The sequence below is a fragment of the Pungitius pungitius genome, chromosome 8, assembly GCF_949316345.1.
Source record: "Pungitius pungitius chromosome 8, fPunPun2.1, whole genome shotgun sequence".
Classification (NCBI taxonomy): Eukaryota; Metazoa; Chordata; class Actinopteri; order Perciformes; family Gasterosteidae; genus Pungitius; species Pungitius pungitius.
Genome location: NC_084907.1, coordinates 18534361 through 18552319, shown reverse-complemented (window position 1 = coordinate 18552319; position 17959 = coordinate 18534361). Strand labels below are relative to the sequence as shown.

The 17959-nt window shown below is 44.3% G+C and overlaps 1 protein-coding gene across 2 annotated transcripts in view; it reads left to right on the top strand.

Moving 5' to 3' along the window:
• prickle2b (prickle homolog 2b) overlaps window positions 1-17959 on the top strand; it is a 68745-nt gene that overhangs the window by 42774 nt on the left and 8012 nt on the right. Inside the window, exons 1-3 of one of the 2 annotated variants that reach the window (XM_037491237.2) lie at window positions 9223-9765; window positions 14855-15038; window positions 17754-17867. In XM_037491237.2, the coding sequence (XP_037347134.2) occupies window positions 14907-15038; window positions 17754-17867 (246 nt within the window). In that variant the 5' untranslated portion in view covers window positions 9223-9765; window positions 14855-14906. Of the gene's footprint in view, window positions 1-9222; window positions 9766-14854; window positions 15039-17753; window positions 17868-17959 lie in introns of those variants that run through there. The other variant, XM_037491236.2, reaches the window with a different exon arrangement.

Below are 17959 nucleotides of genomic sequence, written 5' to 3'. Positions count from 1 at the left end.
CATAGGTCAAATCTAGAGAGTGCATAAATGTTCTGGCATGTAGCTTGGCTCCAAATGGATGGGCTTGGCGCCCGCTATGGTTCCCTCACCTGCCTATCACCCATTGATGTCACTTTTATTATCTGTTTTTATGACCTCCCTCTCCTCTGTCTTTCACTCTTCGCTAACCTCTGGGTGTGCTGCGGGGAAAGAATAGCAGGCTGAGTGTGATTCATTCTGACGCCAGCATCAGTCTTGTGGCCGCCACAGTCTTGGCCGTGCAGATGCACACAAGCTGTGACGCACACGCAGAGCAGCCTCTTCCGTCCAGAGTCTCCTCCTCCGGTGAGTCCGCCGTGCCCAGGATTCCAGAGAGGCGCTACAGCCGTTAGACATGGACAATATCAACATTCCCTTTTCACAGAGTGGCATGTCACTCTCTGTTGTGCTACCAACAACGGATGGGTTTGCATACATTTTAGAATAAAGAGCTTAAGAAGCTTAGAAAATATATATATAATGATACAATGGTTTGCATGTTTTTGTGTGTCGCATATGTGCTTTTTTGGCACATACTGTACATGCCCTGTGCGTGACTTGGCGGTATCATCTATTTGCGCTCATGTTTCTGCCAGGTCAAAGTGTGTCTTTATGTGGAGACATGTGCAGCCCAGCAACAAAGGCGAGAAGAATAATGTACTATTATTAGTTGTTCCACACGCCAGTTCCAAGGTTTTTCTTTCTTTCATATGAGCATATGTGAATATTCTAAAGGGAACTGATGTGGAAGGTCACTAATTCGTCTTTTAACTCGAACCAGGCTTTTGTTGCTACTTCTCCGTTAGTGCTCTACATGCTCATGCCTCCCTTATGTTTCAAATCTGAATAAAAGTGACGATGCATCATATTTCCTGTCAGTTTGCCAGCTTAATCATGAGAAGGAATTCTTTGTTTATGGCCGACAACGCATTTCCGTGCTGCTAGTTCAGAGCCACTTGCACATATAGCTAGTCCCTCTTTGTGTGCACATGTTGACACATTTTGTGCATGCAATGTGTTCTTATTCGATGTGTTACGCTTAGTGTGTGTCTTCGCTCTCGTTTTCTTAATACTTGGCTGCTTACTTCACTTTCCTCGTCACTTCAGTCCAGTCAGCTCATTTTTGAACAGTGGCTTCATTGATGCTTCGGTCGTCTATCGTTTGCTCTTGCCTTGGACAGTTTTAACCAATCCCACACTAACCTTACTGTTTCCTGGTTTGTATTTGTGTGTGCGCGTGCGCGTGTGTGTGTGTGTGTGTGCGTGCAAACACAAAACAATTGTCTGGTTTTGATACGATCGTGTGCATGAACACATGTGGATGTGTGAGAACCAGGCTGTGATGTCATATGTGGGTCAGCAGAGGGACATTATTGTGTCTGGAGCTCCACGGGGGGTGTTAGAGGCCTGTTTTGCTAAATCCTTGTGCCTGCGTGGTGCAGCACAGAGGCCCGCCTGTGGCCCGCACAACCCGAGGAGGGCCAGGAGCCCGCGGGGCGAATAAATACGCCGTGAAGAGCGTGTTAGTAGAGGTGTGAAAGAAAATCGGGGGGCGAGACACTAGGTTTTGTGTGGAGCCTTTTCCTCCCCCTCGCAGCACACATGCTCTCTTTTTCTCTGTCACACACACACACACACACACACACACACGGGCTCACACGTTTCCTTTCACACACACCTCAAATGGAGGTTCACAGTTCAAATAAACAGCGGCTCAAGCAGCGGGCCGGGTTCTGGTGTAAACAGCGGCGAGGCCGGGGTGATTCAGTTTTGCTCGGGCCCGTTGCTCTCTTTCACTGCTTCCTAACCAGCCGTGCTTTAAATGGGGAGTGAAGTGGGTGTAAAACGACTTCCGGATGGGTAAGGACTTCGATGCAACCAACTCGTGAAGACGTTTTGCTCGGTCCGGGCATTCAAAAGAACACGGGAAGTTTTAAAAGACACGGGAAGTGGTGGACTGATGTCTGCCTTTGCTCACACCGAATGTTTGACCTCAGTTTGATGGAAGTTGGATTATCTGCGTGTGCGGATTGCTCAATGTGACTCATCACTCCTGCTTGTCTGTCCTTGTGCGTCAGTGTTTTCTGCCTACAGTCTCAGAGCAGAAATCCGTCAATAAAACCCCCGGCTCACCGTCTCTCTCTAAGGCCTGTGATGAAACACACTGCTGGTCTGTCAAGTCCTAGAAATGGCAATTTCTCCTCCAATCCATAATCTCCAAAGGCTTTCAAGATCGTGTAGGGAGAAGGCTTTGGTGACCTTATTGACATGGACGTGTGTGTGTGTGTGTTTGTGTGTGTGTGTGTGATCCCCTTTTGTAAGGTAAACAGTGTAACAAGATGAAATAGCTGGAAAATTGAATTACCTAAACCTAACCTTGAGATGAAACACCGCTTGTGAATCAAAAGTGAGCTTTGAAGGATGTCTTTTGGCTTCCCAGGTAGGTTCTCTGTGGTTCTATTAGCTAAGTTAGTTTGAATCCGATTGAGTTTAATCTTCTTATTTATTCTTTTGGATTAATCTGTTCATTATGGACATGATCTCATCCACACATTGTTTTTTTCTTGTACAACTAATTTACTTCCTTTCACCTTTCCCCTGCTGTACATAAACACAATCGCTGCATGGGATACATACATCTATACAAACAATCAAAGGAGCAAATTAAATTCTCCCACCTGCCCTTTTACACAAAGCATTGAGTATTTTTGGATATTAATGTCTCTGAAAATGTTCTTCTGTGAGGACGGAGTAAAAAAAACAGTAAATCACCAATTTTATTTACTTAATGAACTTGAGACTCTGAATTACAGTTTTGTAATTGAAGCAATGCAGCTTTACATTAATACAATAAAATATTTTAACAGTTTGGTTTGTTTCATTTTTCCTAAATTTGAAGTGGAATCGCTCAGTTGGGTCATTTTCCTCTGTTCTAGATCTGATGAAGTTGATAGTAATTTGGGGAGTTGCAAGATGTTTGCCTAACTGTGTGCAAGTAATGACATAATTCTTTATTTTCTCTACTTAAATAAAGCTTTTCTAATTTTGTTTAACAATGTATGTATTAATGTACAGATAAATACTTATACATACCATGTACTGAGTGGTTGTTGCTCCAAAAAAATCATCTTATTTGAGTTGGATTCCCACTGATATCAGTACCAGGGTTTCTCTCTTTTATTGTTAATGAAAATACTTAAAGTTAAATGTTAACTCCGCTTGTTGCTTGTTTACTTAATATTTATTTTTTAACTGCAGGAACGTCACAGGTGCATACATTGTTTTTTAATATTTCCAAGTGATATTTCCAATTTCAAAAAAGCCTTGTAAGAATATGCCTGTGTATGTGGTCATTGATTGGACCGTATTTGTGTGCACATTCATGTGAAGTAAAGTTTCCCTTCAAGTTTCAGTCACTAATTAAATGCTCTTTGTGGAAAGGCTAAAAATCCTTTGAACAATGTAAGTGCACCACAAACAAGTTGCCTCTTGTCGTCAGTAGGAACAGTATAAATAGACCATTATTATGACTTTGTTGCTATTATCTATTTTACCTAGCGACACAAAAACAGATGTACTGTGTATACATTGATTGACTTGAATTTCAGGGTTTATTCAACCAGAGCTCAGGAGAACATGAGTTTAAACCGACCCGTGGGCATAAAATACCTTTTTCAAATCGAAACTGTTTAGATCACAAGGACAATAAGTGTTTCCAATCTCGACATTCCTCACCTTCTATTTCCCTTTTTTATCCGATGTACTTCTGCTCATACGTGACAGAATCTTTTTTTTAAATTTTGTTTAGATTTTTCATTTATTTTGACCGCAGGTTATCTCTTAGTTTTCAATTCCTGGAAGTACCAATAACTTACTGCTTGAAGCATCAGGCATGCTCCAGAGGCGTACCAGCTAAATACACATTAAACAGGTTTCTTTTGTTTCACTTTGTTCCCCCCCCCCAACGATATGTTGGTTTTGCCTGGTTTCTTTACAAAGAACAGCGTGCATCAACCCTCAAACTCCACATGAATGCTGTTCCGTTGGCTTTCTTCATGCAACCCTCTGAAAATAAGTGGCAAGATCACATATCGAGACTGCGGCTGCCAAACCGCAATTCTGGTCCCGCTAATGAGTACGCTAATGTTCATTATTTATGGTGGAACATCTGGTCAGTTGGCATTAGATTGTAGGCACGGGGCTACAAGGGGATTTATTACAGAGAGAGAACCGGAGAATGGAAGTCAGAAGGTTTAGTTGGTGGAGCAAACGTAGTGAATGAAACAAAAACTTAATGGAGGGGGTGTCGCAGGGGGGGGCAAATATATCCGTATCAACACCCACACCCCTCATCTGGGTCAGGATGACATGGTGGGGAAGAGGAGCTTCAGTGCAGGCTGAGTGGGAGAGTTGAGTCAGATGAATGTGCTCCAGGGTGTTGAATGTGGGAGGTTCGGAGGTGGGTTGTTCATTCATGGAGCCGTAAGATCACGCTGCATCAGAGCTGTCGCTTTATGAGTTGCTGCGAGGGGAATGAGAGATTTTGGTTACTTACTTGTTATTACTTTGCAACAAGGAGATAACTTTTCAGCAGAGGGTTGAGCAGAGCTAGATCTCGTCTTTTTGAAACGTCTTTGTATTTCTAGGAATAATAATGTCGAAACTGTTTCTCGATCCCCTTTTTTATTTACAAATCCGCTCGTGACCTACTTACGTCTTGAATCAGAATCCACATGTGCAGTACGGCTGAGGAAAGCTCATTGACAAACCGTAGAAATGGCCCTGGAGAGTGCTGTCTACAGGGCCGACGGATGGAGGCCTCGGAGTGTGTTTTCCTGTGCTGACGGGCCCTTGTCCTTGTGTAAGTAGGCCAGAATGGGGGGCAAAAAATAATTCCAGTCCCCTTGAGGAGTCAATCCACAAGGTCACCTCCCTGCCCCCCCGGCCCTTTGAGCGTGGAACCAAGTGTCCATGCGCTTTCTTTCTTCCCCCTTTTTCTCTCCCTCTCCTTCTCGCTGTCTCTCTCTCTACTTTCCCCTCTGTGGCTTGATGGCTTACCCAGACCTCTGCACCAGCAAGTACTTTGCAGCAAGAGTTGAGTTTGTGTGCTAACGAACCCCTGAGCTAATTTCAGCCAAGCTGGCAACACTCCTCATTTCCTTTCCATTTCCCTCCCTTTGGACAAATGCAATTTCACCCTTCAACCCGCACAGAATTAATCCAGTTAATGTTCGACGGGGGGGGTGAACGATGACCACTTATCTGCTCGGAACATGGGTTCGAAAAGAGGCTCTCGGGTAGAGGTTTCTCCTGTGAAACCCCCACTGTCACCCCCACTGTGTCACACTAAACTTGCTTTCTGGTCAGAGCATTTTGGGCCAAAGTACTGCAAGTCCATGATAGAGGGGAGGTCAGTGTGTCTCCAAAATGCTCTCACTCAATGGCTTTGAAACCCAGCGAACCTTTTCTACCAACTGGCAGCTGCTTCCTCTTCCTTGTAACTAGATGCAATGTGTTAACATGAATCATTACACCCTTAATGTAGCGGAAGGGCTTTTATCCAACAGCAGGTCTATAGCAAACAAACTAACCAGGATCAGCCGCGCTGGTTGACGACGTCCTCCGCATTATCTCTCCGATAGGCCATTGAATGAGTTTGAAACTCAGGGGGCTTGGTGTCCGAGTAGAGAAGCCAGCAATTAAAGATTAACTCCATTATGCTGCAGGTTTTCTTTTAGGCTGTGTTATGCTGGAAACAAACCCCAGAGAAACACGACCAAGACCACATGTGAAGGAAATGTGTTGAAAGCCACTCCAAACAGCCATGCTCAAATGCCGGCTGAAAATTGTCTCCTAAAGAGACAAGCGAGACTCTGTGAATGCAAATCATGCTTATTTTAACCGCTCTGCACACCTGGCCAACTGCTGCATAAAAATGAAGACGTTTTCTGAATCGTTGGTTACAGAAAGTAACACACAGTGTGGGATAAGGCCCTGCAGGACATTCTGCTTCGTTGTTCTGGTCCTCAATCATCTCCACACCGATAATGTCTTTACCATTTAGTTTTTCTTTTTCCACCCTTCTTATTGCTAAAGATATGTCTCAGCCCAGTCTGTTTGCAGAGTTACAGAGTTCAGTAGCCAGTTGGGGGATCTATGCTTAATATTTACACATTTGCTTAAGAAGCCCTCTGCCGATCTGGGATAGAAAAGCTATATGGAAGGCGTAGCTGGCTCCCTCTCCCCCTTCTGCATGTCTGAGCTGTCAGCTGTTGGGGTGAGTCCCAGCTGCCTTGTGTGTTGACTCTAGAGTGATAGTCATCAGCATTTGCCACATGAAAGGAGAGGGGACTGGTGTTCCTAAAAAAGCAGATGAGAAGGCCATGTTGGGATATTGGCTACATTTCAAATCACGATAACGGCATTGATTTCCCAGGTGTGTTTCCCTGACCATATCATCCATCCAACCATCCTTCACACAGGGTCGCAGGGAGGGGGCAGCCCGACACCCTGGTAACACAGAGACAAACAATCATACACACTCAAATCCGCACACCCAAGGGCAATTTAGAGCTACCAATCAACCTATTTCCCAGCGCATGCCTTTGGAGGAAGCCACGCAGGCACGGGGGGGGAGAACATGCAGACTCCACTCAGAAAGGCCATTGGCGGGAGTTGAACCCAGAACCTTCTTGCTGTGAGGCGACGGTGCTAAACACCACACTGCCGTGCCATCGGACTATATCATGCACTATATAATTCTTTTCCTTCCCTGGTAAGATGTGAATAATGTTCTTGTATGATCCCTCGAGGCACCACAACTTTCTTGCATAATTAAAACAGGGCTCCAACCCCTTGGGGTAACATGTATTTGCAAAAACGCTGTTCTTGTTCTTTAATACAGAGACAAAAACCTCAATATGCTCACGCATGCTTCTGGAAGGGAGTAAACCTGTTTGGCTCACTGTCTAAAATTACCAAGCAGCATGTCTCAATGCATGCCAGGAGTTTGTGCAGGCAATGCTATCCGCGGTATGTCCCCTGCCCTGGCCTCTATGCTTTTATTCAGTCCACTCGTGGCATTTAAAACGTCTCGCTGCAGGTCGAGGAACAGTTTATTGGGGAAAACAGAAGGGCGTATTCGGGGTGAATGGCTGGCCCCAAAACCATGTTGACCCGCTCTGGGGCCGCTCCAAGCAGAGGACACTGTCACTAAAGAGCTCTTTGTGAATTCTTGTGGATAAGTCGTTAGCACAGCTTGAGTTGTAATTGATATTCTTTTGTTTGTAAAAAGGGCCGCAATTATATGTTCTTATGGTTGCCCTGCCGCATGTTAGAAGAGACTCGGGGAGAGAAGGAAAGATTTCTTTGAAAAGAAAAGCCGAGCTTCTATTCTAACTGAGAGAAGCCAAAGGAACAGTTCCTGAAAGGAGAAGAGACTGCAGCACTGTCCTGAAAAATGGAAGATGTTTACAGCTGCTGGCTGTTTACACCAGAAGCCACATCATTTTAACTTATGCATCTTTTCACACGTTACTTCAAAAGCAAGCTTTTGGAATATTCCTATTTGCATTTATTTTTGGCCAATCAGGTGCAGCAGGGCTTTAATTACTCTCTTATCTGCTTCCATCAATCCTCAAGTTGTATTTTGAAATCTTCCACAAATCCGTTCAGCTTTGATTGCCCTTAAAAGTTGGCTGGTTTTCTGTTTTCTTGACACATTTCGTATAACCTCAAACATACAAACAGCGGTGAGCAGTGGGATGTTGTTTAACTCTTATACCGCTCATTGTTGGGAAAAGAGACGAGCAATGGCATTACAGAGCTGATTGTTATGTGAGTGCTTGAGATATTGAGAGACAGATGGTGTCAATCTGTTAGGGAACTGTTGTGAAGTTTATGTTGTTGCGAATAAGCAGAGCTAACTGACTCCAAGTGGTGATGATATGAACCAGTCCCACTTTATTTTCCTTGTAACTGGTATCCTATATGTCAATTATATTTTGATAATATCAGTGTTGGAAGTGTACGTTTTTATTCATAAAATAGCTCCTGCTCCAGAGTAGACTAGAGCATTCCCTACTAATGGCATAACAAATAATATGTAATGAATGCATACATGGCTATAAATTAAATTCTAACTAATCTTAGTCTACTGTGCCCTGTTCGTAAACCTTTGCCAAAAATGAAGCCTTTATTAATGATTTACCCCATAGGTGCACTACAAAAAGTTTCATGTTCCTGCTATATTGACTTCACAATTGGTTTTGATTCAGTGGCTTTGCATTGGACGGTGAAGCCTTTGTCCTTTCTCCAGCTAATGTCCGCTTGTTATGTTAAACAGCACTGTTTTGTTTACTGGGGATCACCTCCCCATTTCCCCATGCAGGTCAGCGCCCTGCAGCTCCACTCCCCCCCCCCCCCCCCCCCCCCCCCCCCCCCCCTCCTTCTTCTCTCTTCTCGTCCCGGGCCAGTTGTTTCGGAGAAGTGGTTTCATTCACATGCAAATAACCCCCAGAACACCAGTTATTCACGCGACTAATTATACCAATGTTGGGACGCTGACTTGCTGACATGCACGGAGAAAGGTCTGTGCATGTGTGTGTGTGTGTGTGTGTCAAGTCAACCAGATTGGCCCGTAAAACCGGAAGTTAGAGACTCCGACTTGAAAAAAAGGCTTCGAAATATAGCTATTGGTTTTTACTCTCTACATGCATTAAGAAGAGATTTCAGAAAGGTCAAATAATTAAAACATTTTTTATTTAAACTAGATTATCTAATAATCATTAGGCTTTCATTGTTTGGTAAGATATTCAATATAAACTATAAATGATTTGGTTGAAAATAATCACAGTGAAAAAAGGTAGTATTACTAGCGGATTTATCTATGGATTGTGTAGCTATGAAAGTGAATGTATTTACCTCTGACGCCGTAGTTTACTATAAATTGGCTAGATTCAAGATTTCTACTATACCTCAACAGAGTGGGCTTTGTTGACACTGGGCTATTTCCTCTGAAACATTCTTAAATGTGTTAGAGGAATTAATAAAACTTTAAAAGCCATATGTGATTAAACTAGCATTGCATCACATTTTGTGTGGAAGTAAAGCCTACAAATATAATTAACTCCCCCAATGCCTAAATCGAGTAGATTAAATCATATTATTTAATAAAGTCACATAAACCTCGACCCGTTTGGAAAAAAAATGGTACCTTTACTGTGGAAGATACAAACCGGAAGTGACCATGTGGTATATACGCACTTGACACGGCGCTACTCAATGAAACGGACCGCAGCGAGTGGAGTTGCTCCAGAGCTCCGTGCTTTTACGCAGCAGAAGTCCGCGCGGATTCCCACTGGCGGCCGACAGCAGAAACTCTGCTCCCAAAGGGACCTTTGCGTCCTGCTCGTTTTGGATTGTCAAATAGTTCTGCGGAGCGTGCGCTCTTGTTTGGATCTTTGAATGGGAATCTGATTTTGCGCACTTTCGCTTGGCTCCTCGACTCCGAATTGTGTTCGCGGAGCACACGGGGTTGACAAAAGACTTTTACGCGGAGTGGGTACGTGTAGCAGAGGGGTGCAGACACCACACAGCGGGGGGAGAGTGGAGTGTTTTCGTGGCAAAGGCAGCGGCGCTGGAGTTGTTTGACGAATTCCGCAATGAGGAAGACGCATTTTAAAACCACCACCACAACCAGCACCGAGGTCAGGGCCATGGCTCACCCGCGCCGCAGTTTGTAAGAAGGTAAGCGACTGATTATTGATCGTGTTTATTTTGGATTTGGAGCCGTTTTCTTTGGGGGGGCTTTTCAGCGCAACGGGCAATCCGCGATAGGACAGTAAACGCGTAATGGGAATGATGATTGCTATCTTTGAAGTAGGCAATCTATAATCTATTGAATCGAGTTCCTTTCTCACCTTTCCCTTTTAATCCTTTTAATAGTCACAGGACTAAATTTTAGTCCTGTGCAAGACAGCTTGTTCGATTTAAAGTCAGTGGACCATTCAAGAAGATGCGCCTTTTTTTCCCTGTTGGTCACTTTGCTTATTTATGACGTAAACGCGGAATGTTTATAGCCCTCTAAATGCAGAGTTGTCGGACTCGCACTGTAGCGTTGTCTCTATAGACGTCTCACCGGTTTATATCCCCCCACCCCACCCCCTGCAGCGCTATGGTCAAGCTACCGTCCTCTGTGCAGCAATCAAGTCTTTGTTGTTTCAACTTTGTGCCATATGTATTACAGCTTGTGTGGTAAATAAAGGGAAAAAATAACAAGCAGCTGTAAAGTGTTGAATGTTCTCCTCCATATCAACGTGTGAATATGTTGTAATTATTTGAGTCTTTAATATTTTACTGCAGCTGGAAACAAGTGGCATTATTGCAGCTCGGTGGCTGTTATATTCAGGAGAGCGTTTTGAGACTCACTGCAGGCTAATTGACCCATTTAGGTGGCTAGTTTTTTAGCAGTGTAAAGGGCTACTGAATTAGCACATGAATGGACTGACAGGGGGATAATGAATAATGTGGCTCCAGCAGCTGGCTGCAGTATCATTGGTCTGCTTGGTTCAGCCCAAACACCAAGGTGACAGGAGCCAGAAACGCAACATATTTCCATCCTCAACAACTGCTTTTGGAGAAGGAAATAAAATCAGTACTGCTTTTGTATCTGCTTTTTCCCACTGAAAAGAAAGAGAAAAGTAATTATATTCCAGTTAAAGAAGGATTGGTGGATTTTTCTCTCCTAAATGATCTCATAAGCCCGTAGACCAATGCCTGTTGAACACATTTGCCCATGGTTTGAAGTTTGTACCGAGGTTGTCTTGGAAGTCAGGACTCCCCCTTTCCCCATCCAAAGTGGTGTCATTTAATAAAACAAGTCAACACTGAATGAATAAGTAATATGATCCATGCAGGCCTGAGTGTGTGGCTGCAGCCGACAACTTCTCGTATTCTCCATTCACAATGTTCCAATGTTTTTTGGTTTGCAAGGATTGTGGCATCGAAAAAACATCAAAACATTTAGATTACCTTTTGTCCATACCGGATAATACAAAATATTAGTGTTAGTGTTCAAAAACTTCATCTCGCACAGAACTTGGTTGCAACTTGTACTTTCATGAACTTTGGGAAAACATTTCTTTTAAAGTGGAGGAAATTGAAGCAGCGGAGCGCAAGATAACCCTACTTTTTATTGTCCAATCTCATGTTCTTATATTTTCCATAAAGTAACTCAATGGCATCTATGATTAGACCATTCAGTTGATTTTGCAGGCTTTATGTTGAAAAATACAATTTTAATCACAGTAGAGAATCATCTCCAATAGTTTTACGGTAGTTTGAAAAAGAGGATATAATTAGTAGTGACAGGTGGATGAAGGCCATATTTCTGTCCTCGTCAACATGCTGCATCTGGTCCCTACTAATTGGCCGCTAATGGTAAATGTCTTTGTTGGTTCTGATTCTTGTCGGGAACACCTCCAGTCATGTTCAACTGTGATTGGCTCCTAATTGCTCTGAAGTCAGCAGGCAGCGCTCTGAAGGTACCAAGAATTTATTTGCTCGGATCTTTTTAATTTGTCCAAACGAGGAAAACCGTTCAAGGCCTGGATTTTTCCATCCGCGTTAAATCGCTGAGCAGAAATGTTGTATTCAACAATAGGCCATTGACGATAACAAAGAGTGGGTCCTCCTCTTTGCCCACCTCTTCTAGAGTAAACAAAGGTCGAGGAAGATGGGACTTGTCGGCAGCCTGCACCCAGCTGTTCCCTCCTCTGTGCTTTCCTCTCTCGTCACCCCAACCTTTTGGTTTTTGCGCAGACCGGCCATTTATAGATAGGATTTGAATCTTGCCATCTAGAGTGATTCCATGGAAAAGCTGCAGCGGTTTTGGAATGAGAGTGAAATGAGACTTCGGCTTTAAACCCCGGCAAGGCTATACTTTGTCCGCTGGCACTTGGATGCTGCTGAAAGATCAGATGGTTTTCTACATTTTAGGTTGACTGTAGTCTCCTAACCTTAAACCCGGGATTATGGTTACAGCCCTCAACCCCACTTGGGTGCCTTTCAAAGCTAATTTTGAGTCAACTTTAGCTTTGCAAGGCACTGAAGCACATTTCAATTTGATATGCGTTTTTTTAAGCCAAATTGGAGGCCATGCTTGCTGAAGATCTTGCAGCAGCAATCTAAAGAGCAAAGTGTTAGAAGGGCCGATCAGACTCCAGTTACATATTAAAACCAACCATTACCTGGGTTCCAAGGCTAACCTAGAGGAGCAAGGCGATGATAATTAACCCCAAACGGTGAATCATTGTCCAGTGACATCATGGTCACAGGGATCTCAATCCAACAACAATACCCCCCAGGTCTTGAACAAACCTCACAATCCCACTGACCAATTTAGTCACGTTTGGATAAAGAACGAGCCTTTTAACTTCCTACCATGCAGTCATTTATGAGATGACAGTGATGCACCTGACTTGTATTACAAAAGTCCCCAAATCTCTTGTAATTGAAAATCACGTAGATTACAAGGGGAAGCTCAGGGATTAGGTTTCAGTGGAGGGGAAATCCCAGGCATGTGCATGAAGCGTGTTGTAAATCATGAGGGTAGAAGGGGAGGGAAGGAGCAACAGGCCCCTGTAGGCCAACGGTATCTCTGCCAGCGCGGGTGGAAGGGAGGGCGGGGGGGTAGGATCAGTGTTTTCGAGTTGAATCACTTTAGGAAGGTCTTCATCCGACATCTGGACTAAGCCAGTGGGTCAGGGAGGTGAGTTTCGGGCCTTTGTCGCAAACTTGTCTGCCTCCAAATTGAACTCTACGGAGACTATAGGCAGGGGGCGGGTCAGGGTAACGTGTTCTCTGTAGGAATGTAGTGTGAAATGCTTTCCTTCAGCTCTGGCTATTTGTATAATCTTATCACCAAGAGTCCCTCCTCAACCCAAGGCATAAATAGCTGCCAACCACCTGGAAGCATGTCAGAAGACTAGAAGAGGCGTTCATACAAGTTTAATCCTTTTTGCCTCCACCTTTCGGTGTCTTTGTCTTTCACTTCCAATCATGCTCACTGGAAGTGTTTGCTCTTGTGGATGTGTGTCAGCCAGTTAATTATCCTTACATTAGTAATGGTGGTGAAGGTGCTGGGTTGTAAGGAGGCAAGCTGCGTCGCCCCCCGGATATAGCATCATGCCCCCCGGGACGGCGATTTGCCAAACAACCTTCTTCCAGCCGGCCGGTTTGACAGCTGCTTGATGAGTTCGTCTGCCTGCGCTGCATCGCCGCTCTGGTTATCACGACCATTAATATTCATGACATTGATATCCGGTCACTTTCTGAGGCTTTGTGCTTGCCCTTCGACAATGACCGAAGAGGCCTTCCTCTCTGCCCGAGGGCGGCATTGAGGACTGGGGGTGACAGTAATAGGCTGTCAGTCTACTCATGGATGGCAATCCATTTTTAAGGCTTTCATGGCCAGTTCTGAAATGTCAATGGGATGTTTTACATGGAGAGCCATGTGTTTCCATTGTTCATTCTATCCATCAGTGCTAAACCAAATATATTGAAGTGCTGTGTTAAACAAGGCTAAACCCTGGGACAAAAAGTGCTTCTTTGAACAACTGAGAAGGTGGGACTTTGCCAGCTCTCCACTTGGTACTGTCTGCACTTTGCAAGAAACAGATCCTCAACCAATCGAGCTGTCAGTGTCCTGAGTGTCCTTAAGCTCCTCCAAAAGGCTGTCTCGCAGGCGCTCGTCTGGAAAGGTAATGGGATTGTCTCACAGATTTGGTTGCCTAAGGGCAGCAAGGGTTAGTGGGATGCAACCTTATGGTCACCAGTTTCCCTCTTCATGCAGAGGGTTATAGCTGTCAAGGGGATCTTTATGTATTCAGTGTCTCCAAGTGCAAACCTAGTGAAGGTGACCTTAATTTCTAATTTTAACCAATGCGCTCCGGTGCTTAACCCACATCCTTCCCTGCTTTTTGTGATGTGTCCAACAAGCTCTGTGTTCCTCTCCAGCGAGTCATTTCTGTCTGTTAATCCCAATATTTTGTTAGACAACACAGTGAAATAGTTGTTTGAGAAATATTGCAGCACTCTTTATTACTCTCTGGACACCACTGGAGATGACGGCTAATTTCTGTGGCAAACATTCCCCACTATAGTTCCTGCAAAAAACTTCCCAATGGATGGATACTTTAAATCTTAAAGCTGGGTTGGTGTTCACCACTGATGAGGGTGGAGCTCTCGCTTAGCTACCACCTGCTGTTGTTTCTGGCTAAGCTAGTGCACAGTGTGTTAATACAGTGCTGCTTCCCATAACTGTTGGTATCTATATTCTGCTAATTTTGTATTCTCCTGTTTGTAATGGTATATTTGTTCCGGGAACCCTAGGGGATTGTTGAGTCGCAGTGGGAAGCCTTGACCTTTTTTGAACTGTGTGGAGTTCGAATCCTTTACCGGTAGACGGTCAGCCATTCTGTTCTGTTCTGAACAAAAGTAGAGAATGAGGTCATTTTTTGAGGGTTGATCATGTTGAAAAGATTTTCCTCTTTCCAGGTAGTCTGAGGTTAGCCCATGAATGTATTTTTGGTGATTAATGGCAGTCTTATGAGGCCCAAAAGCAACTGCTGGATGACATCTTGTTTCTGTTGAAATTCTACCTCCCCAAATTTATTTCAGTTTACACAGTTCCCTTTTGAACGGAGTGTTTGCATTACCCCTGGTGGGGGGGTTTTCCTGAGGTGAAATCAATGTTGCTCTCATTTTTAATATGTTGTAAATGTAGTCTACTTACAACGTTGGCTTGACTCCTCTTTTCTCTGTTTGTCTACAATAGGAAGATCTGTGTGCACTGCAAGTGTCGCCGTGAGGAGCATGCTGTGACAGCCATGCCTGTAGAGATGGAGAAGACGGTCACCAAGCTGATGTACGACTTCCAGAGGAACTCCACCTCAGACGACGACTCAGGCTGCGCCCTGGAGGAGTACGCCTGGGTACCACCAGGACTCAAACCTGAACAGGTATCAGCAGTGTACACTTTTTTTGTCAAATTACCAATTGGCAGGCACGACTGATGTCTAAGTCACACATGCATTACATTTTGAAGTTGTGTCTGACGTAGTTGTTCAGTAGTTCACTTTAAGACGCACCTCACCATGTGATAGCTCACCAGTTTTTTTGCAGCTTCAGCAGTCAGATTAATCTCCAATTAATTCTGCCCCGAAACATGTTAAGAGGTTTCACTGGTGTTACTGTGACAACACTATCCTAGTGTTTAAATGGTAAAGAAAATCCTCTTTTACAAAACGTATACATTACACTGTGTGTGTGTGTGTGTGCGCGCTCGTAGGAGGGTCCCAGTTTTATTGGACAATAGAAGTGTTTATGGAAGCTGGTTTCATTTGTTGGTGAGTGGAATGTAATGAACTGTTCAATACAGTGTTGGCACAGCTTCCTTTTCTTACCTCCAAGGACCGAGCGCAGCCATTTTTCATTCCCCTCCGGGGTCACATATCTTACCCTGAAGTCAATTAGGTTCTCATATCGTGGTGATGAGACCTCAGGTCGAGCCATAATGGAAACTGGACTGTGCAGGTTCCCGGGAGCACAATAGTGAATAACCTTGGAAATAAAGAAATGGAGACCATTAAGATAGTTTTCAACAGCCTCGAAGAAAATTGTCCATAGCTATCATATTTTCTATTGTCCCAACCCGACGTCCAGGTCATTTAAGCTGTGGATTTGTTGTTTGACATTTTGCGGAGGAGCGGAAGTACGCCTGATGTGGCGCTTTTCAACACCCGGCCTAAGACACAGTCAGATGGTAAACGCAAAGCTAATCTGCAGGATCTAAACGGTGGGTTTAGGTTTCCCTGCAGGGAGCCTGAGCTGCGTACGAGTCCCCTATTCCGCCAGCGCTGGTGTAAAGTTGCCACTCTGAAATGAGACATTTCACAAAAAAGGGCTGCTATATTCTGGTGGGCCGTGGAAATGACGGAAACACAGACATTGTTTCACCGAGCACATTCATTACTTAGTGTGTTGGAGATGTTATTAAGAGTGGTGAGGAGGGCCTGCCAACATTCTCTCTCCCACTGTCCCCTCTTGCCCTCTTCTCCATCCTTCTCAAATAAAATTCTACGATGTTGCCAAGTTACAACTTGTCAAGTCCAAGAATGTTACTCCGCATTGGCCTCTCTGTTTTCTTTTTTTCCCCCATGTTGCAAGGACTGCAGTCTAATGTGCAGCCTCTGCTCAGCATGTACCAAGATCTGATTTTTATTTCCATTCGAACATGGAGTCTGTTTCTTTTTCTCTCACATGGGGCCTACTTGATCAGAAATTCAGCTCAAGGTTATTCATGCAACCATTCTGAGAGGGACCAACAACTCTGATCTGGATATAATCAACTTTCAAACAACAAAGAGCCAGTCTGAAAAGTACCCACGGCTGGCATGAGTCCAGAAGATAGACCTGAGCAGCTCGGCTGTGGACGTTCAGTATATTCAGCAAAGCTTTTATTCTGTGCATTTTTAACCAATCTCAGCCCTTCTAACTTTAAAAAGCATTGAATCCACTTTCTCAACTTGACCGACTGCAGTGTCCATCTGTGGGAAGGACAGAGAATGAAAACATCAGCTCATTTGTCCATGAAAACATCATCCCTTACATCACGTTTGGCTGTAACTACCAGAGTTTCCTCAACAACACGACATCTACGTCCAGTAACCGCTGTGAAGTGGCTTGAGGAGAGTATGTTAAGGGCTGGTTCCTGGTGGGGTATTTTCCTCTGGCCGTCTGGCCATTAACTCCAATAGAAACCAGCTGTGTGAAGCGATCACTCTTGTCACTCAGTTAGAAAGTCCTGTGCTTCAGCTTTTAAAAACACTCCTTTCAGTTCAGTTCGAAAAAATCTGCCCTGTCTTTAGTTCTGTCTGCTTTCGATTACAGTTATTATCACAAGCTGCTTCTCCTGGCTCGCGCTGTGTGTGTGTGTGTGTGTGTGTGTGTGTCTGTGTGTGTGTGTGTGTGTGTTTAGATATCCTTGGAGCAATGTACTTTTCACCTCCAGATTGTATCCTGCTGTCGTTTTGTTATTTATCATTAGCTGTGTGTGTGTGTGTGTGTAATCTCAGGTCTCTACGTATCAACCTGTTTTGTGTGACCGATCTGTGTTATGTGAAGTTCATTCTTCTACTCTTCATCCATCTAACATTTCCATCTTGTTGTATTTCCATCAGGTCACCACTCATTTTCCCTTTTTCTTTCTTTAATCTGTGATCTCAAATCTCTATTTAAACCGCAGGGGCTTTCGTGGTTTGCTCCTCCTCCAATCACATTCATAAATGACACAGCATGACCTCTGTTCTACCCCGGCACCCTGTTACAGTGTAATAAAGGGAAGACTGCCATAAATAACACAGACGACACTCATTGTCTGCCGGTGTAATGTAAAGAACGTGCAAAGCAATTTTGAATGGCCAGATTAGCATATATGCACTACTAAATGTATCCATGTTAAACATAATGCTGACCTTTCGTCAGTGCAAAGATGGAGATGGGATTTTGTGTGTGTGTGTGTGTGTTCTAGGTCAAGACGTTTTGTGTACGTCATAGACAAAACAAAAAAATGACTGAATCAGAAATAGCAATCGAGAGCTTAATTGTCCGGTTCACATGTTGCAGGTATGTTGCTGATCCCCATCGCTCTCATCCTCTCTCTGTCTCTTGCTCAGGTTCATCAGTACTACAGCTCCCTGCCGGAGGACAAGGTGCCCTACGTGAACAGCCCAGGAGAGAAATACCGCATCAAACAGCTGCTCTATCAGCTCCCGCCCCACGACAATGAGGTGAGAGACCAAACTGACCCCTTCCCCACTACCTCATCACCCCCAGGCCATCCATCCCTCCCTCCCCACCCTCCTCTGTGGAGATACAGAGA